Source organism: Merops nubicus, unplaced genomic scaffold (assembly GCF_000691845.1).
Source record: "Merops nubicus isolate BGI_N331 unplaced genomic scaffold, ASM69184v1 scaffold17843, whole genome shotgun sequence".
Taxonomy (NCBI): Eukaryota; Metazoa; Chordata; class Aves; order Coraciiformes; family Meropidae; genus Merops; species Merops nubicus.
This window is the reverse complement of record NW_008597076.1, coordinates 21588-37169: the sequence shown is the minus strand read 5'-3', so window position 1 is coordinate 37169 and position 15582 is coordinate 21588. Positions and strand designations below refer to the sequence as shown.

At 39.5% G+C, this 15582-nt stretch overlaps 1 protein-coding gene across 1 annotated transcript in view; it reads left to right on the top strand.

The window, feature by feature from the left end:
- Positions 1–15582, top strand: part of SATB1 (SATB homeobox 1) — a gene marked incomplete at its 3' end in the record, with an annotated part of 68829 nt that overhangs the window by 31765 nt on the left and 21482 nt on the right. Inside the window, exons 8-9 of the mRNA XM_008936597.1 lie at positions 6525–6737; positions 15143–15298. Coding sequence (XP_008934845.1) covers positions 6525–6737; positions 15143–15298 — 369 coding nt within the window. The remainder of the gene's footprint in view (positions 1–6524; positions 6738–15142; positions 15299–15582) is intronic.

Here is a 15582-nt window from a genome sequence, read left to right as displayed (position 1 = left end):
TTTCTCTCAGCTTTCTTCCCTCTCTGAAGTAATTTGTTCAGTTTTTGTCAGTTGCTTTTGTGTACAGCTTTTGGGCTGCCATTTGTGCATGAGCAGTATTTGTGCTCATGCACCCAAAATACAGGGAAGATCGCTTCTGACTGGGCATTGAATTTATATGACACCATATGAGAGGATGCCCTTGAGATGTAATAAATACAACTGCAAAACCAGATTTCTAGTGTTGGATTCCTGATTACTGTATATTTTTCTTAATACAAATGTTACTAAATATTTGTTTAGTTCAACTCTTCCACAGATGTTGTGGTTAACCAGTTTGGTAAAGTGTGTTCAAAGTGACCCAAAACTAGGAGGAAACCCCAAAATGAACATTGAAAACAAATCCTGTGAAGAGACACAAAATACATATGTCATATATTTTGGCAATTTTCAACCATACGTACTCGAAAGAGCACAGAGTAGTATTGCAATATCCTACAAATTGTGTTAGCTACTCAAATTAGTATTTACAGTTAGCTGCGTAAGATTTTGCAGTATTTGTTAAACATTGTGGCAAATGTAGGGAACAGGAAGGAAAAATACTAGGAGCCTAGACAATATTAGCCTTGGTATTGCCAAGAAATATCTCAGCATACTTTTCACATGAGTTATGAAGCAAAGCCTCACTGAAATCCAGAAGAGTTTGTTGTAGGCCCATTCTACCTTTGCAAAACTGAAAATTGTTAATTTTACCCAGAGTAACAGCTAGTGTCAAAGTATAAGCATAGGTAGAGATAACTGTAATTCTTATATGAAAACATTTAAATTTGTTCTACTTTTTGTACTTTGGAATTCATCGCAGTTTATTCAAGGATACATCACATTTAACTCAAAGTAGGGCAGCACTTTAATAACTGATGATATTTAGAAGTTATTTTCTACTATTGATTTTTTTTTTTTTTTTTTTTTTGGCTAGAGCAAGTGAAAATACTTGTTTAAATTCATCTACAGTTTTCTGAGATAAAAAGCTAACTCAGGCTTACCACTGACATTTTTGAAACTGTCACAAGCATATCTGAGCTGTGTCCAGGGACCATATCATGCCATCAGTTTCTAAAGGCAGAAGATCTCACTGAAATCAGTTAGGAGTTCTGTGCAAAAAAAAGTAAACCCTAGTGTCGAGATATGGTCTCAGATGAGGGGAGAGATTTGCTTTCAGCGTAAAAGTTGAGGAAGGAAGTGAACTATAAACCAAGAGTAATTTAGCTTAATCTTTTGACAATAAAAATGGACTTTAGTGGAATTTGCTGAAGATGTTGTCACCTCTTGTTGTACAGACTTGTGCTCTGCAGTATGAGAACAGAAGTTAGTGACATTTTTAGGTGGGAAGGGTGGGTTCTATCACACTGGTAGTTCAACACTTGGCCCTAGTTATCAATAAGTTTTGACTTAGGGGAAAAAAACTTTGACTAGAAATATTTCTACCACCTCCCAGCTCAAAGGAAAGAATTTGGTAAAATTACTTCTGAAAACTAGGGTGTCTTTATTTTTAGTTATCATCTATTTATAAGACAGAAAAAAACCCACGGCCACACCTCAGAAAACTGAGATGGTGTCCTTAATATCTTCTTGGATAACTTCTGCCCTACCCTTAACTGCAAACTGGTAGTTTCAGAAATGTGTAGTTCTCAGGAATGCGCTTTGGAGAGTTTAATCCAAGGGGAGTCCAGCTATAACTTGAATGAAAATTAACATCTACACAAACACAACAGAACAAGTGTTGTAGGGAATAGAAGCCCTTTTGGAGGGTGGAGCACCTCTCCTCACAAGAAATTTCATAGTGGTTCTTCTAGGAAGCCTGTAAAACACAGCCAGGTCTGAAATGTTACTTCTCCTTCAGCAGTTGCAATTTCAGCCCACTGACTGTAAAGAAACATTGAATCCTATTATCCTGTGTAGAGCACCATGGAAAAGTTTTTTCAGCCAGGATTTGTGGTAGCAGATCTGAGTTTCACCTCGAGCATAGCTACCAAATGCATCTGCTGGCTACTCTGTCGGCTAGGGTAATTTTCATACGATGTGCTGCTCATGTTTCAGTTGCTCTTTGACGGAATTAATAAACACGGTGTTTTTTCCAGCTGATGTCAGTGCACTGTGCAATGACCTCCACTGTCTTGAAGGAATGAGTCTGGTATTTTCCTGCACTTTGCTGATCAGAAAATGGCATTTGTGATCAACTTGCTGGCCCCGGCAGCCGGGAGCAGCTGGAGGGCGATGGGGCTCGATGCTTTGGGGCAGCCCCCCGAAGCATGGTGCCCCGTGCCAGCCTCTGCCCCACTCTCCCATCAGCAGAGAGGCTCAGCCTGCCTCAGCAAATTTGCAGTTAACCTCAGAGGTTCTCCACTCTGTTCTGCTCTTCTTGAGAGAGCTGGAGCAGAGCATTGGCATTTGTTCGGCTGAACCACCTTCAGAGCCCTCAACTAAAAAAGACACCTCTACCCTTTCTGCCCTGTGTTTGTCAATGTAAACATGCGTCAGGAAATGGAAAGCTTGAGAGCCCACAAGCAAGTCTGGCATTTGACTTGAAGGTGTAGCTTAATCTGGTGCATGGCAGTGACATGTACACGTACTGCACCAGCAAGGAATTGTGTTAGTCATGGTTGTGGTTGGAACTGTAGCTTGGGGCTGCCTGTCTCTGTGTGCACTTTTATCTGCAACATTTGCTGCCTGAGCTTGGGTGCTGCTGCATGGAGGTGACCTCTCGGCTCCATCTTCATGAAAGGAGAGGGAGTGCTTTTTGGTGCTCTGGCCATGTCTGACTATGGTAGTTTTTCTTCTTCCCACCAGCGACAGTTTTTTGTCTTAAGGTTTTTGAGTACTTCTCAGTGTTTCTGCGAGATGACTTTTCTCTCCCTCTGCTTTCAACTTCGCTTCCATACTTGTTTAAAACGTTAGCTGCCAGAATATGTTGCCTTTCTCATATGTGAAGACTTCTGTGTGTTTAGGACTGTGCTCATGCTAATTCTGAGCAATTGCTATTTTGAGGGAGAACACTCGGATGCAGTAAATGGCTCTGTGTAATTTTAAAACAAAATCTAAGTTTACACAAACCACCTTCTCAGGCACTTTTTCTTTCTTTCTTTTTTTTTTTTTTTTCTTCCACTTCGTCTTTGGCACGCTTTATTTTCCAGTAAAATGAAAAATGAAGATGGATTATTCAAAATTGATAACAGTAATGGACCATCATGTAATGTTTTATTGAATTTGAGTTCTGTAAATTATGTGGTAGAGAGAAATTTGCCTGCTTAAGTATAACAGAAATTGCCACTGTATTCATATAATTCTTCGTAGTGTAATTTAAGAAAAAGCACACTATCCATATCACTATTGAATAAAAGGTAAAAAGGTGCTATTAAACTATCATGACAGCTCTCCTCTTGCTACTAAGCGACACAGATAAATGTGTCTGCTTATAACTTACTTGGCAGGAATCCAGGCTTGTGGGTGGAGTTTGTGAACAGTCTTCCACCTGGACATGGGCTGGAAGCACCCTCCAATGGAGAGAGATAGTGTTCAGGGATGTTTTGCATATTTTGGGGAGGTTTGGGCAAATGGCATTTTTCTTCTGGGAGCTTTGAAGTTCTATCAGGCTGATAAAATCTATTTGAATCAGTGATTACATTCAAAGAGAAGACAAACCGAGGGCCAGACAGGCAATGTTTTTGTTCATATTGGCAGACGTTTTCGTTTATCTCCACTTTTAAAGAATTCATAATTAGCTCTTGAAAGCCCTGATATTATTTATTGAAAATTTTTGTGCAATTAGTAATGAATTATACTTGTGATGACATGTAAACTTTCTTTTTTTCTCTGGAACCTGGTAACATTTTAAGAAAATACATTTCCAATGTGAAAAGAATGCAAGGGAAGAACCGTGTTTATAATGCCTGTGCAGAAGAGCATTTAGCTTTTATGCAACCTGAGGTACAGCGTTAGGAGGTCACACCAAGACTTGTACCTTGGCAAACCAGTTCAAGCCTGATAAAACAGATAGTAAATTCTTTGCATGTCAGCATGAAGGATGTGAAACCTGATGTTTTATTTCTAGGATTTTCGCCTTTTACACCTCATCTAAGTCTTTAGCTGAAATTTTGTGCTCGGAAAATTAAAGCAGTAGCAATGAAGTAAGATTCGAAGCAGGCAAACTGCATTGTAAGTCTTTGTATGCACCTGGTACTACACCTTATTTTTCATGTTATTTCCCCACATATTCTGACCTTTAGGTTCAAAGCTCCTAGAACCAAACATCTCCTCCTTGCCTTCTCTCCTCTTTCTCATCTTCCCGCCCTTTCTGCGTCTGTGCCCTCTGCTCTGCTCCCAGCTCACGCAGAGTATCATGGCAGTGACGAGGGAAGGAGAGGGGAATATGAATGCTTAATGGCATTTCTAATCACCAAGAGGTGTCCTGCAGCAATGCTTATACTAACAAATGCAGGAAAAATATAAAAAACAATTTTCTTTGTTTTATTTCTGAGGGGGTGAAAAATTAAGCAAGTAGAACAGCCTTTTCTGTTTTTTTTTTGGTTTTTTTTTTGTTTGTTTGTTTGTTGTTGTTTTGTTTGTTTGTTTGTTTTTGTTTTTCTATTGTGTGTGTGTGGTTTTGTTTGTTTGTTTGTTTTAGCTGCCCACTATGGCAAAGGCTTATATGAGCAAATGTTTTCTAATATGGGCTAAAATATTTTTCAAGGGCATTTCCTGTGGCAGACAGTAGGCTGGCTGTTAGTAGGCTGTCTCCTCTCCTGCCAATGATCAGTCCACTTGAGTTTAGTTTTGCTTTCTTCTTTTTAATCTTGGTGGGCTTCTTTTAGCACAGTAGCAGTCAGAAATCACATGTGTTTACACCTCCATCATACATCCTGTGCTCTGCAAACAGCTTTGCCTTGTCTTCAGTGGCACAAAATAATTTTCTGCCTCCTCTGGAGGACGGATTGTGTGACCCTACCGTTGACAAAAAAGAATAACTGTGGATTTGGTTACTTAGAAAAAAAATGGTAGACAAGAATTTAATGTCTATATTTGCTAATAAATAAATTTATTATTCATTTAATCATTTAAGAAAAATTTTGAAACTTATAATCCATCCAGATGTCACTTTTGTCTGTAAGTCATTTATTTACCTTCTGAGTAGTTTATGCCTGGACAGCAGAAGAAGGGAGGGATGAAAAATAGTGGTAAGAAAGTATCTCCCAGGATTATTTTTTTTTAATACTACTCCAAATTATTTTTACTGCTTAGTACTTGGAAGACTGTTTGTGTTTTCCATCCCATTTCCCTCTTATGAGTGCAGGCACAGACAGGGCCATGAGGACCATACAGACCCCATTGTAGTGGTTTGTACCTCCATCCTCATGGACTTTGAGAGATGAAGGGGCAACAGGGCAAATGCAGAACTCAGAGCTGCACTGGGTGGGCTCTGACCCTGCTCCAGCACAGCTACCTGAGAGCGGTGGCTTTGCAGCAGCACCCTCCTAAAGGGATTTTCCCTGATAGGCTAGGACCTTTGAGAGAGGTGACAACTTCCATAGGTGCTGTGAGCGTCAGCCTTGCTGAGAACTGAGATAAAATGATTACATAGGATACCTGCTGTGGTCTGCAGCAAGCTGCTGGTCTCATGCTCTTGCCTGCAGCCTGCCCATCTTGCTGCTGTGGATGCCCTGGGTTCTTCTTTCCTCTCCTTCCCCAGTGCTCACTTTTGTTTGACATTACTGGACTCCGGAAATGGTCAGCAATGGTAAATGGACTTGGGAAATGGGATCTGCACAGCAGGTGCTCGGATAAATAGCCCAGGCAATGGACTGGGTGAGGGTTAGGGTTGTCCTGGTGAGGGGAGGGGAACAGTGGGAGGAGGATGAAGGTGAAGGAGGAGGAGCATCCAACAGTAAGTTTCCTGGCATATTAAACTCCAATACACAACTCTCAAAACAAAATATTGACTTATAAAAAATATGGACCTAAGCCAGTTAAGCAGTACTTTAGGAATATTGTGAATTTATCATCTCGGAATAGTTGTGAAATATCACTTCCTTCCAAAGAGCTGTTTCAGTTGCTAGAAATGTGGAAAGCCACTTTTTCAGGTTGGCTATGAGTTTTGTCTGGGAAGCCTGAGAACATGCCAATGTCACGCCTCTGGACTATCTGTGTCTCACTTATTCTTAACATCTTGTGATTGTCTGTCGACTGAAAGATTTCATGGCAAGTTAAGCCAGTAAAAGGAAGGAGACCTATTAGGCAGATTCGGTTTATGGTGTATGTAAAACAGCTGCTTAATAAAATTAAGGGTAAAATTGAGGGTCTCTTCTCTGCTACCTAAAATGCCGTTAATATTTTCCTGTGTGGAGTGAATAGTGCATTTGCTGCTCCTGTTCTCAGCCCAGCGGGAAGAAGAAGGAGGACCAATGAGCAGTAGCTTGGCAGAGCACTAGGGTTTGCAGGCCATCACCTAGGATAACTCTCCAGCTTCTTGTTTTTTCCTTCTCTCCCTCCAGGGCTTGCTCTCAGAAATCCTCCGAAAAGAAGAAGATCCCAAGACTGCCTCGCAGTCCTTACTGGTAAACCTTCGGGCTATGCAGAACTTCTTGCAGCTGCCAGAAGCTGAACGAGATCGAATTTACCAGGACGAAAGGGAAAGGAGCTTGAACGCAGCCTCTGCAATGGGCCCTGCGCCTCTCATCAGCACACCGCCTAGCCGGCCTCCACAAGTAAACCCCTCTCTCTGTCTTTGATGTATGCTCTAGTGTTTGCTCACTGTCCTGCTGGGTGATGCCTTTCTTAAGAAGGAAACTTTTACTGTCGCATTTTAATGAATCGTTATTTGCCGTGCACACCACAAATTAAATGGACAAAATATAACGAAAAAAGTAGGAGTTTATTACTGCCTGTTTTCTATGTTTAAGATAATTTCATCCATGATCGACTCTACAGAGTTTTTTTGCTTGTTTTAGTAAGATAGCACAGATTCACAGCAGCTTTACTGGATCTGGAAGATGCTGGCTTTTTTCTGTCCTTTTTTTTCCCCCTGTAATTCTCAGGTGTTGTTTTTAATGTTAGAGGTTCAAATAGGGATTTTGAAGGATTTGGACCATAAACTGAGTGGGAATGAAGGCAGAAGTACAGGTATATTGTATTGTCTTAAAAGTTACCTTTCAGAAAACAAATAGGTGTAACTAAAGGGATGGGGGAAAGAAGACTCCATCCCAGAATGCTGGGTACACTTTCACCAGGTTGAGCTACTAACAGCTGGATAACATAGCATAACATAACATAACATAGCATAACATAACATAGCATAACATAACATCAGACTTGCTACATCCATTGCTCTTAAAGATTTTGATATGTTCATTTGGAATCTATTCAGATGAAACTACTATTGATTTCTGTAAAATCTGGTGGGACTTCTGATTTAATTGTCCCAAAATTATGTTTGATAGAATAGAATCCAGAAAGTCAGTGGTGTAGTCCTTGTGTCTATCAAGGAAGCTCTGATGCTAGAGTGTGTGAGAAATACAGGTGTAAGCTGTAGGAATGCAGAGGACTTCCACAAAGAAGAACTGCAGTTGTGAATGAAATACTCCAAACTCACGTATTTTCTCTGAAATAGTCCCCATTGCTGTGGCTACAGGTTGTACCTATGCAAGGACAAAACAAGCTGACTTGCAGATATGTGGGAGCCATGCTGTATACACAACCCAGATTTGTTCTACATAGCAAGGCTTTGGGATTGTGGGAATTTTGTGATGGCTAAGTATACAGAGAGCAGTTTTTTGCTAACCAGGCTTAGGCTTGTGCCTATGTCTGTATTCCATACCCATTCTCAGTGCTATAAATTCCTCAAGATTATTTTTCTAATTTTCCTGCAGCTAATGGATATACTAAGGACCACACTAAAGTAACTAATAACAAAATTATAGTTAAAGGATGGACAGAAGATCACTTTGACCTGATGCAGTACTTTTCACAAGAAGAGAAAAAAAATTTAGCAGAAAGAACAGACTGTGCTAATGGTCTAATTCTGTTATCATTAACTGAATTTAGACTGTGAAATCCACTATATATACTCTTCAAGATAAAGGATGAGAATCTATTTACATAGTAATGCTTTTGTGGGAAATAGTTACATATAGATAACTGTGTTTAAAGTAACATTTGGATTTGTTTTAATATCTGTACCTGCTCCCACAGCCTAGGTAATTCAGAACAAAGGCTAACCCTCGTTCTTAACTTATCTCTTTCTGCCAAGGTAATGTCTCACTCTGTCTCAAGTGGTCTTGGGCAATTTCACAGCTAAAGAACAGAGTTAATTACAGGACCTTCCAGAAGGATGTCAAATCAGAGGTAGTCCTTGTATTGGTTTTAATTCACACTTTAAACCGTATAAATCCCTCGCAGCCAGAAAGAAAGTGAGACTTAGGGGTTGTCTTAACTGACAAAGCGTACTGTAAATCCAAATTTAGGGGTCAGAGACGGGGGATCTATCTGTCTCTTCTGTGCTTTTGCTCATAATTACATTTTGGTTTTTTGGTGGGAGTCAGGAGTATGGTTAACCCAATTGCAACAGTTCAAAGTGGAAACGGCATCTGGTTTTGTTTTGGTCCTTTTCAAAAGGAAAACAGGTTATCAAGGAAACCTTATAGACTAATAATGCGGTCTACAGAACAAAACAGTCATTTTTCTAGCTGTTATATTGTTCTCTGTCATTCAGCAAAACATATACACTTTACCTAGTGGATGGACCAAGGATGTAGAAATCTCTGAGTTGGGATTCCGTGCAACCTTTATACATGTTGCCAGAATTACCCACCTATAAACACATGTAGCACTTGCCACCTGCTATGAAGTATTCAGAGCCCTAAGCTTTAAAACTGAAATATCCATGTTGGTAACCTAAGTACAATACTTAATGCTAGAAATAATAATGAAATTATTCTTCTTGTTGCCCTGGCGAGTATAACTTTACAAGTTGTAGCAGAAATAAATAATAGTCAGGATACCGCAAAATTATTAATGCAAACTAATACACAGATAATACCCCCAGATGTCCATGGTTTATTGGATATTTGTTACTAAGAACATAAAACTACTAGCATCCTTACTACTAAATTTATTATAACCAATTATTTAAAGTTCACTGTATAGGAATACAGCATAATTTTTCTCTAGCTTAGCTCTGAGCTTCTTGGATAACTGTTGAAAAACAGACCATTTACCCTGACAACAGAATTTACGCAAGAGCCAACATATTTAATATTAAATCTTTAGACCAGTGTAACATTTGAAACAATTAAACTATGAAACCATGAAAAATGGGAGCTAATATGCCACACATGAAGGTTTATTTTGCAATTGCGAGTTATCAGTTTCGGAAGGATGTGAAAATAAACATCCTGAAAAGGATCTATTTTGCATTTTTGTGTTGCCAACTGGTGGCCAGACAGTAGAGCAGACTTAACCATTTAGCAGCCAAGCTTGTTCTCTGTGAATTTTGCATACTGTTGCATGCAAAAACAGAAAGCGTGACCTTGTAGGTCTGATAGGATAGTAGAAACTCACCAAGAATAAACCCGGGTGCCTGAGTTAGAAGGAACTGTGTGGAATTTATCTCATTTTGACAGCATTCTTACTAGTTGCTACTTGAGCTAACGCATCTGGATTGCTTCCAATTCTTTTTTTTAAATCCTTTAAGAAGCTCTTTGTCCCCCTTACTTCTCCCTTTCTCTCTGACTTAAACAAAAAAGCAAAATCTTACTTCTTTTTTCTTTTTTTTTTTTTTTTTAATTGAAATCATTAGCTTCTAACGCATGAGCTTTTGGGATATGTGTATAGGCCTCTGAGCTGGTCAAGTTGTAAAAGTCTTCTACTGTTTTCCACACTGGTGGACTGAGTATGAGGAGATGGTGTACACAAGAATTTTTCCCTTGGGCATTGGTCATCTTGCCACCTGGGGCAGAGGCCTGTCTGTCAGGCTCTTTCCTGAGGCAGTGGAGTTTATAAATATTAGCATCTCCATCAGGTAGGTACTGCATGGAGACATAGTTTAACTTCTCTAACCTAGATGGAAGAAAACAGAGTCCTTTCTTGTTGGTTTTGTTTTTTTCCTTCTTCAATACCTTCATCTTTCATATCACCTCACAGAGGTCCTTCCTGGGTATCACTAAGTCAAATTCAGAGGATAAGTATACTACGTATTGTGTGGAACACAAGGATATGAAGATACTTCAGAGGATGCTGAATGTAGATCTATGTTCAGGGTAGATGGAGTTCTCCAGGGTAGTACTAGGGTTGGCCTCTCCCTCTTGATGGGCAGTTTGGGGGGTGAGGGGAAGAGAACTCCCTCCTCCATAGTACAGTTTGTGAGGAAGGATGGAAACAAGTGATCGGGTCACAGGTTTTATTTTCCAGAATATTCAGGTTAAAACTTGTTAGTTATCCTGCACTTAGGAACCCTTCCTTCTCAGGACAAATAATCTCCATTTCAGCAGAGCTGAGGGAGAAACCCTTGCTACCAATATTCCCCAAAGAAAACTTGTGCTAACTCTTGAAGCCCATCATCATCCTTCATAACAACAGAGTAATGTCAAGAGCTGAATATAATTTTAACAACATATTGTTTAAAGAAGTATCCACAAATCTTGCATGAGTCATGGTTCTGGGTACTCCATTGACAAAATTTAATTATTTCCATAAATAAAATCCTGGCCTCCCTCTGACTATAGATAAATTACAATTCCTTCATGCTATAACAATTTCAGCTGGGGTCCCAGCTATAGGGTGTCACACTTGAAAGACAGAACGCTGGAGGAAACTGCTTTGCTGATCTTTGAGGACCAGTGAACCATCCCCAGTTTGAGCTCCCATGATACTTGACAGTAGAGCTCTGGAGTTCAAACATTTACACACGCCGTATGTCACCACCAGCAAAATTTTTATTTTCAAGTCTGAAAAATTTGAGATTTGGGTTGGTAGTCTTTGTGCCAAGTTTAATTTTAATGAAAGCAAAAGTGACCAAAATAATAAATGCTACCCTCTCACCTCCCCCACAAAAGCCACCATGGAAGAGAGTTAATGGAAACCCTGACACTTAACTATAACTGCACTTCCAGGCGCCACTGTAATAATGGAGTAGTAAACCTTGTCCTGATAAAAGCTGTTCTGAAAGCAACAGCATTTATTGTACCTCCTGTGCTATTTGCAGAGCAGAACTGAAAAGTAGTTTGTTTTGCCTGGAATGAACTACTTTATGAATTTTAATGTACGATGTAATATTAAAAGCTAAACCGGGATTAAAGAAGATTTTTGTTCCCAAGCTAAAACAGTACTTATTAGAATGTGTTATAAAAGATTTTTTTGTTGTTGTTTCAGTTTTAATGGGGAAGAAACGAGGTGCCATGTGTGGGAAAACCTCTTCAGATTGGTTGTTCCTTCTACAACAACCCGCCCTTTATTTAGGAAAATTGAATTAATCCAGAACTTCTTGCTACTGTAATCAGTCAATATCGTGGTGAGAAGATATATCTGGACAGGCCAGGAGGGGATGGATGCATGGGTTTGGGGTTTTTCTTGCAAGTATTTTAAAAAGACTAAATTGATTTGTGATAGGAAGATGGCCAGATGAATTTCTGATTCTTAGTATGTTACATATGTAGAATAATGCTCCCCAGTTCAGTTAGTGTTTTCAAAATTTGATTACTGTCAAAAAAAAAAAATAATTTCACTGGTCTATGGTTTCTTTCCTAAGCAGAAAATGTGGCTATAAGTGTGTGTTGGGTGGGAGGTTGCGCTCAAGTGTGGATGAGATGAGACATGTTTTGTTTTTCTCTCCAAAACAAATACCTTTTCCACCTTCTCTCCCAAGTCCTGGAGTTGCACCACTTGGGGCTTTTTTGTTTTCTGTGGGGTTATTACAAGGAGGAGGGTGTTTTTTCAACCCAGCTTCAAGCAGCCTCTGTCTTGAACTCAATTCTAAATTCAACACAATAGCCGAGATGCTTACTATGTATAAATTATGAAACAATTTTATGTATGGATATTCTCCAAGAGGTTAATTAGCATTAGTGTATGGAATTCATCAGACCAGAGCAGACCGATGGTTCATCTAGTCCAGCTACAGTCTATACCTGATCCTTGAAGAGAAATCATTAAAAGGCAGGGGAAGAATTTTTATACTTGGCTGATAATGTAAATTAGAGAGGAAGAAGGTATGGCTGTAAGCAAAAACTCTTGATAATCCCCAAAGCCATCATTTTATAACTTTAAGACTTTTATTCTACTGAAGCTTTTTGGTCTAATGTGGCTTTTTGATGCAGATATTAGTGTTCTCTGTCTTTCACTTACTAATTCGATATCAACAGAAAACAATAGGAGGTTGATTTGTTTGTTTGTTTGAACTTCAGTGACATATTAGATGCTTTTGAGTTTGTTGTACTTAGATAGATGTGATTTGCCAACCAGAATGAGGATTTTCAGTAATTCCTCTGGGTTAAATGTGTATCTGTATTAAATTGGGCATTGAAAATTGTGGATCCGAATGCTCAGTTTAAGTTATGTCTCCAACTTGGTGTGTGGGTCTTGGTTTTCTGTGATCTGGATGTTCACAGCTCAGTTAAGTGGCTTCTGTATTACTGCTACAATGTGAATCTGTCTTTTGAAGCTGAGTAGCAATCAAGGAGACAGTGTGCTTACAGAAGAGAGACATTTTGATCAGAATCACAGAAGTAAAGTGTTTCCTTCCCAAAAGATACTCTGGACTTGAGTATGCTAGCTGAATAGTTTGCCTTCTCATCTTCCACCTCATGACCCTCAAAGATTAGTTACAAGTTAGAAATACTTCTTTGGAAGGACTGAAACAAGCTTCCCAAAGTTTACCTGAGGTCCGGGAAGGTATGCTGACAAACCACTACCTTTTTGCTTTCCGATTTAGCTTAGGCTGGTTGCTACATGCAAGCAGAGAAGTCTGTATCTAGATATATATTTAACATCCTTATTGGTTGTCAGTTATCTTTTAGCGACTCCTTTTCATTGAAAGTTTATAAAATTGCCACTGATTTTGTAATTTTCAAATGATTTTATAATATGGTGTTCAGGAGATGTGCCTGCTCTTGTGGCGCTGTGCTGATTTGCCCAGTTTGAGGTATGCATTTTCCTCCTCCACGGTGGGAATACGGGAGGTTTGTGGTGCTGCTCCTCACATTGCCCACTACCAGATGCCTCAAACATTTCTCAGCAGCTCTTGGCCCACGCTTGGCCATCCTGTACTGCAGCATCGCCTGTAAAATATCACACTGCAGAAAAGGAAACACCTTACTCTACCAATCATGGCTGCAAAGTGCTGGTTGTTCTCTGATGAAAGCAAATCTATTGGTAAACTGTATGCCACATTCTGGGATCCTTCTTCATTTCCCTTTTAATTTAGGAGTCCTGTTTTGAGACACCAGAAAGTGCTAGTGCCTGCCAGAAGGAGGCAGATGGAAGCATATATGGACCTTGTTCTTGCAGTTCATGGGCATGTATTAGCACAGCTCCTGAAACACCTTATAGACAAATCCAATTCAGCAAAAGTGGCATGCACTCCCAATTTCTGGGCTGGATTAGTTTATCTTAAAACCACTATGCAGGATAGTTAACACAAATTGAGCGTGACATTTCTTCAAAAAAAATTGGCTGATTTGCCTAAATACGTCTCTCACCCAAACGCTTTGACTCTCCTATCATGAGACCTGTGATATACGAAAGCTCACAGAGGGTGAGATTAGAAGATGAATTATCATGTTGTCATGATTTCCCTTTGAACCTCGAGGGACTTTAGGGCACAGGAAGGTGCTGACTTGTACCGGATTGAACTGATAGTGAAAGTGTGGTTTTAGACACATGCTTAAGAGTAGGCTGAATCACCCTCTGGAAGTGCCAAGCTCTGTCCATTAGATTTAGAGGTAGTCTGAATGACTAATTTAGGCTAGATGTGTAAGTTCTGAATGGCTAAATTAATTAAGCTATCAACAACTTTTGTATGAATCAGTAGGTTTGAACTGAAATCTAAAGGTTTGATTTTGCACCATCACCTTGTGGGTTCTTGGCATAAATCCAGTCTTTCTTCTGGCTTTCACTCTAGGATTAGTGGTCCATTAGGTCCACTAATCTTGAGCAAGCATTGCATAGGTAGCTACTCAAGAGACATTATGCCTTAACTTCTCAGAATATGGTAGGATAAGCTGAGTATCTGATGATTTTTTTGTACCTCTCCACTGATATTGCAGAAATTGCACTATAACCTTGGTGGGATGACTCTCTGTGTTGAAACATTTCCAGAGGATGAAGGAAAGGATAGTCTTCTGCACACCCTATCACTACTGATGTATTTTTTGTTCTTTTCCTTAATGATGCAGATGCAACATAGAGGTGGTAGTGTAATCATTCTGCCTTGTTTTCATGCTACTTTTTTTTTTAACCTGGACTGCAAGGAGAATAAATTTGTAATGTACAGAAGTGAAAAACAACTAGAATTAATAGTTAAGAAAGGCCTATCTTGATTTCATGAATGACATGAATGAGTGGTTAAAATGTGCTTTATTCTAAATTATCACTTTCTTGAAAACAGCTTAAGAATTAAACTGATAAGATAATATTTTTTTCAGGTTAAACCTAAAGCTGCAACTTTTCTAAATTATCATGCATTTAAGTGAGCTGGACATGTGGCATGAATCAAGATATATCTGTCAGGTTTTTATTTCATTAGAGATTTTCTTATGCTGCACTTAAAATTTTCACTTAATTTGCGTGGGGCAAAGAAATCATGTAAGGATTCACAAGTCTCTACAAGGTGTTTGACAAGTTTCCACCTAATTTGTTTTATGGCACTGAAATTCTTTGTGGTCAGTTAATGATAACTCATATTTCAGATGCTCTCACCTGTTACAATATGCTGAATTTTCTTGTTTCCCAGTTGCCTGAACCACGGATAACTTACAATGTTAAGTCTCTGAAAAGCTGAAATAATATCAGAGGAAGATTGAATTAAAGGAATAAAATGGAAAGGGAACTACTTGGGGAAGGAAGGAGAAGAAAATAAATTTTTCATAATGAAAAATGTCTTATAAAATATATTTTCTAGGTCAAAACTGCTACTATTGCTACAGAGAGGAATGGAAAAACAGAAAATAATTCCATGAACATTAATGCTTCCATTTACGATGAGATTCAACAGGAAATGAAGAGAGCTAAGGTGTCTCAAGCACTGTTTGCAAAGGTTGCAGCAACGAAAAGCCAGGTAAAGTTCCCAGGGCGCAACAGCCTCCCTGTCCTGTGTGATTACTTCCCCCATCCTCCTCCTGGGTTTTGGCCTGTTTCTGTGTGAGTTACAAGTGGGTAAGCACACCAGCCCCGTGCCACAACTCAGGGCTCCTTGCTGAGTGCAGAGGTAACCTCTGGTTGTCCTTGACCAGGCAAGGGTGAGAGGCAGCTTGCCAAGACTCGTTCCTCCCTCTCCACTGCCAGCGAGGTGCCTTCGCTGCGCACCCGTGGGTACTGAGTGGCTCCGGAAGCGACAGGGTC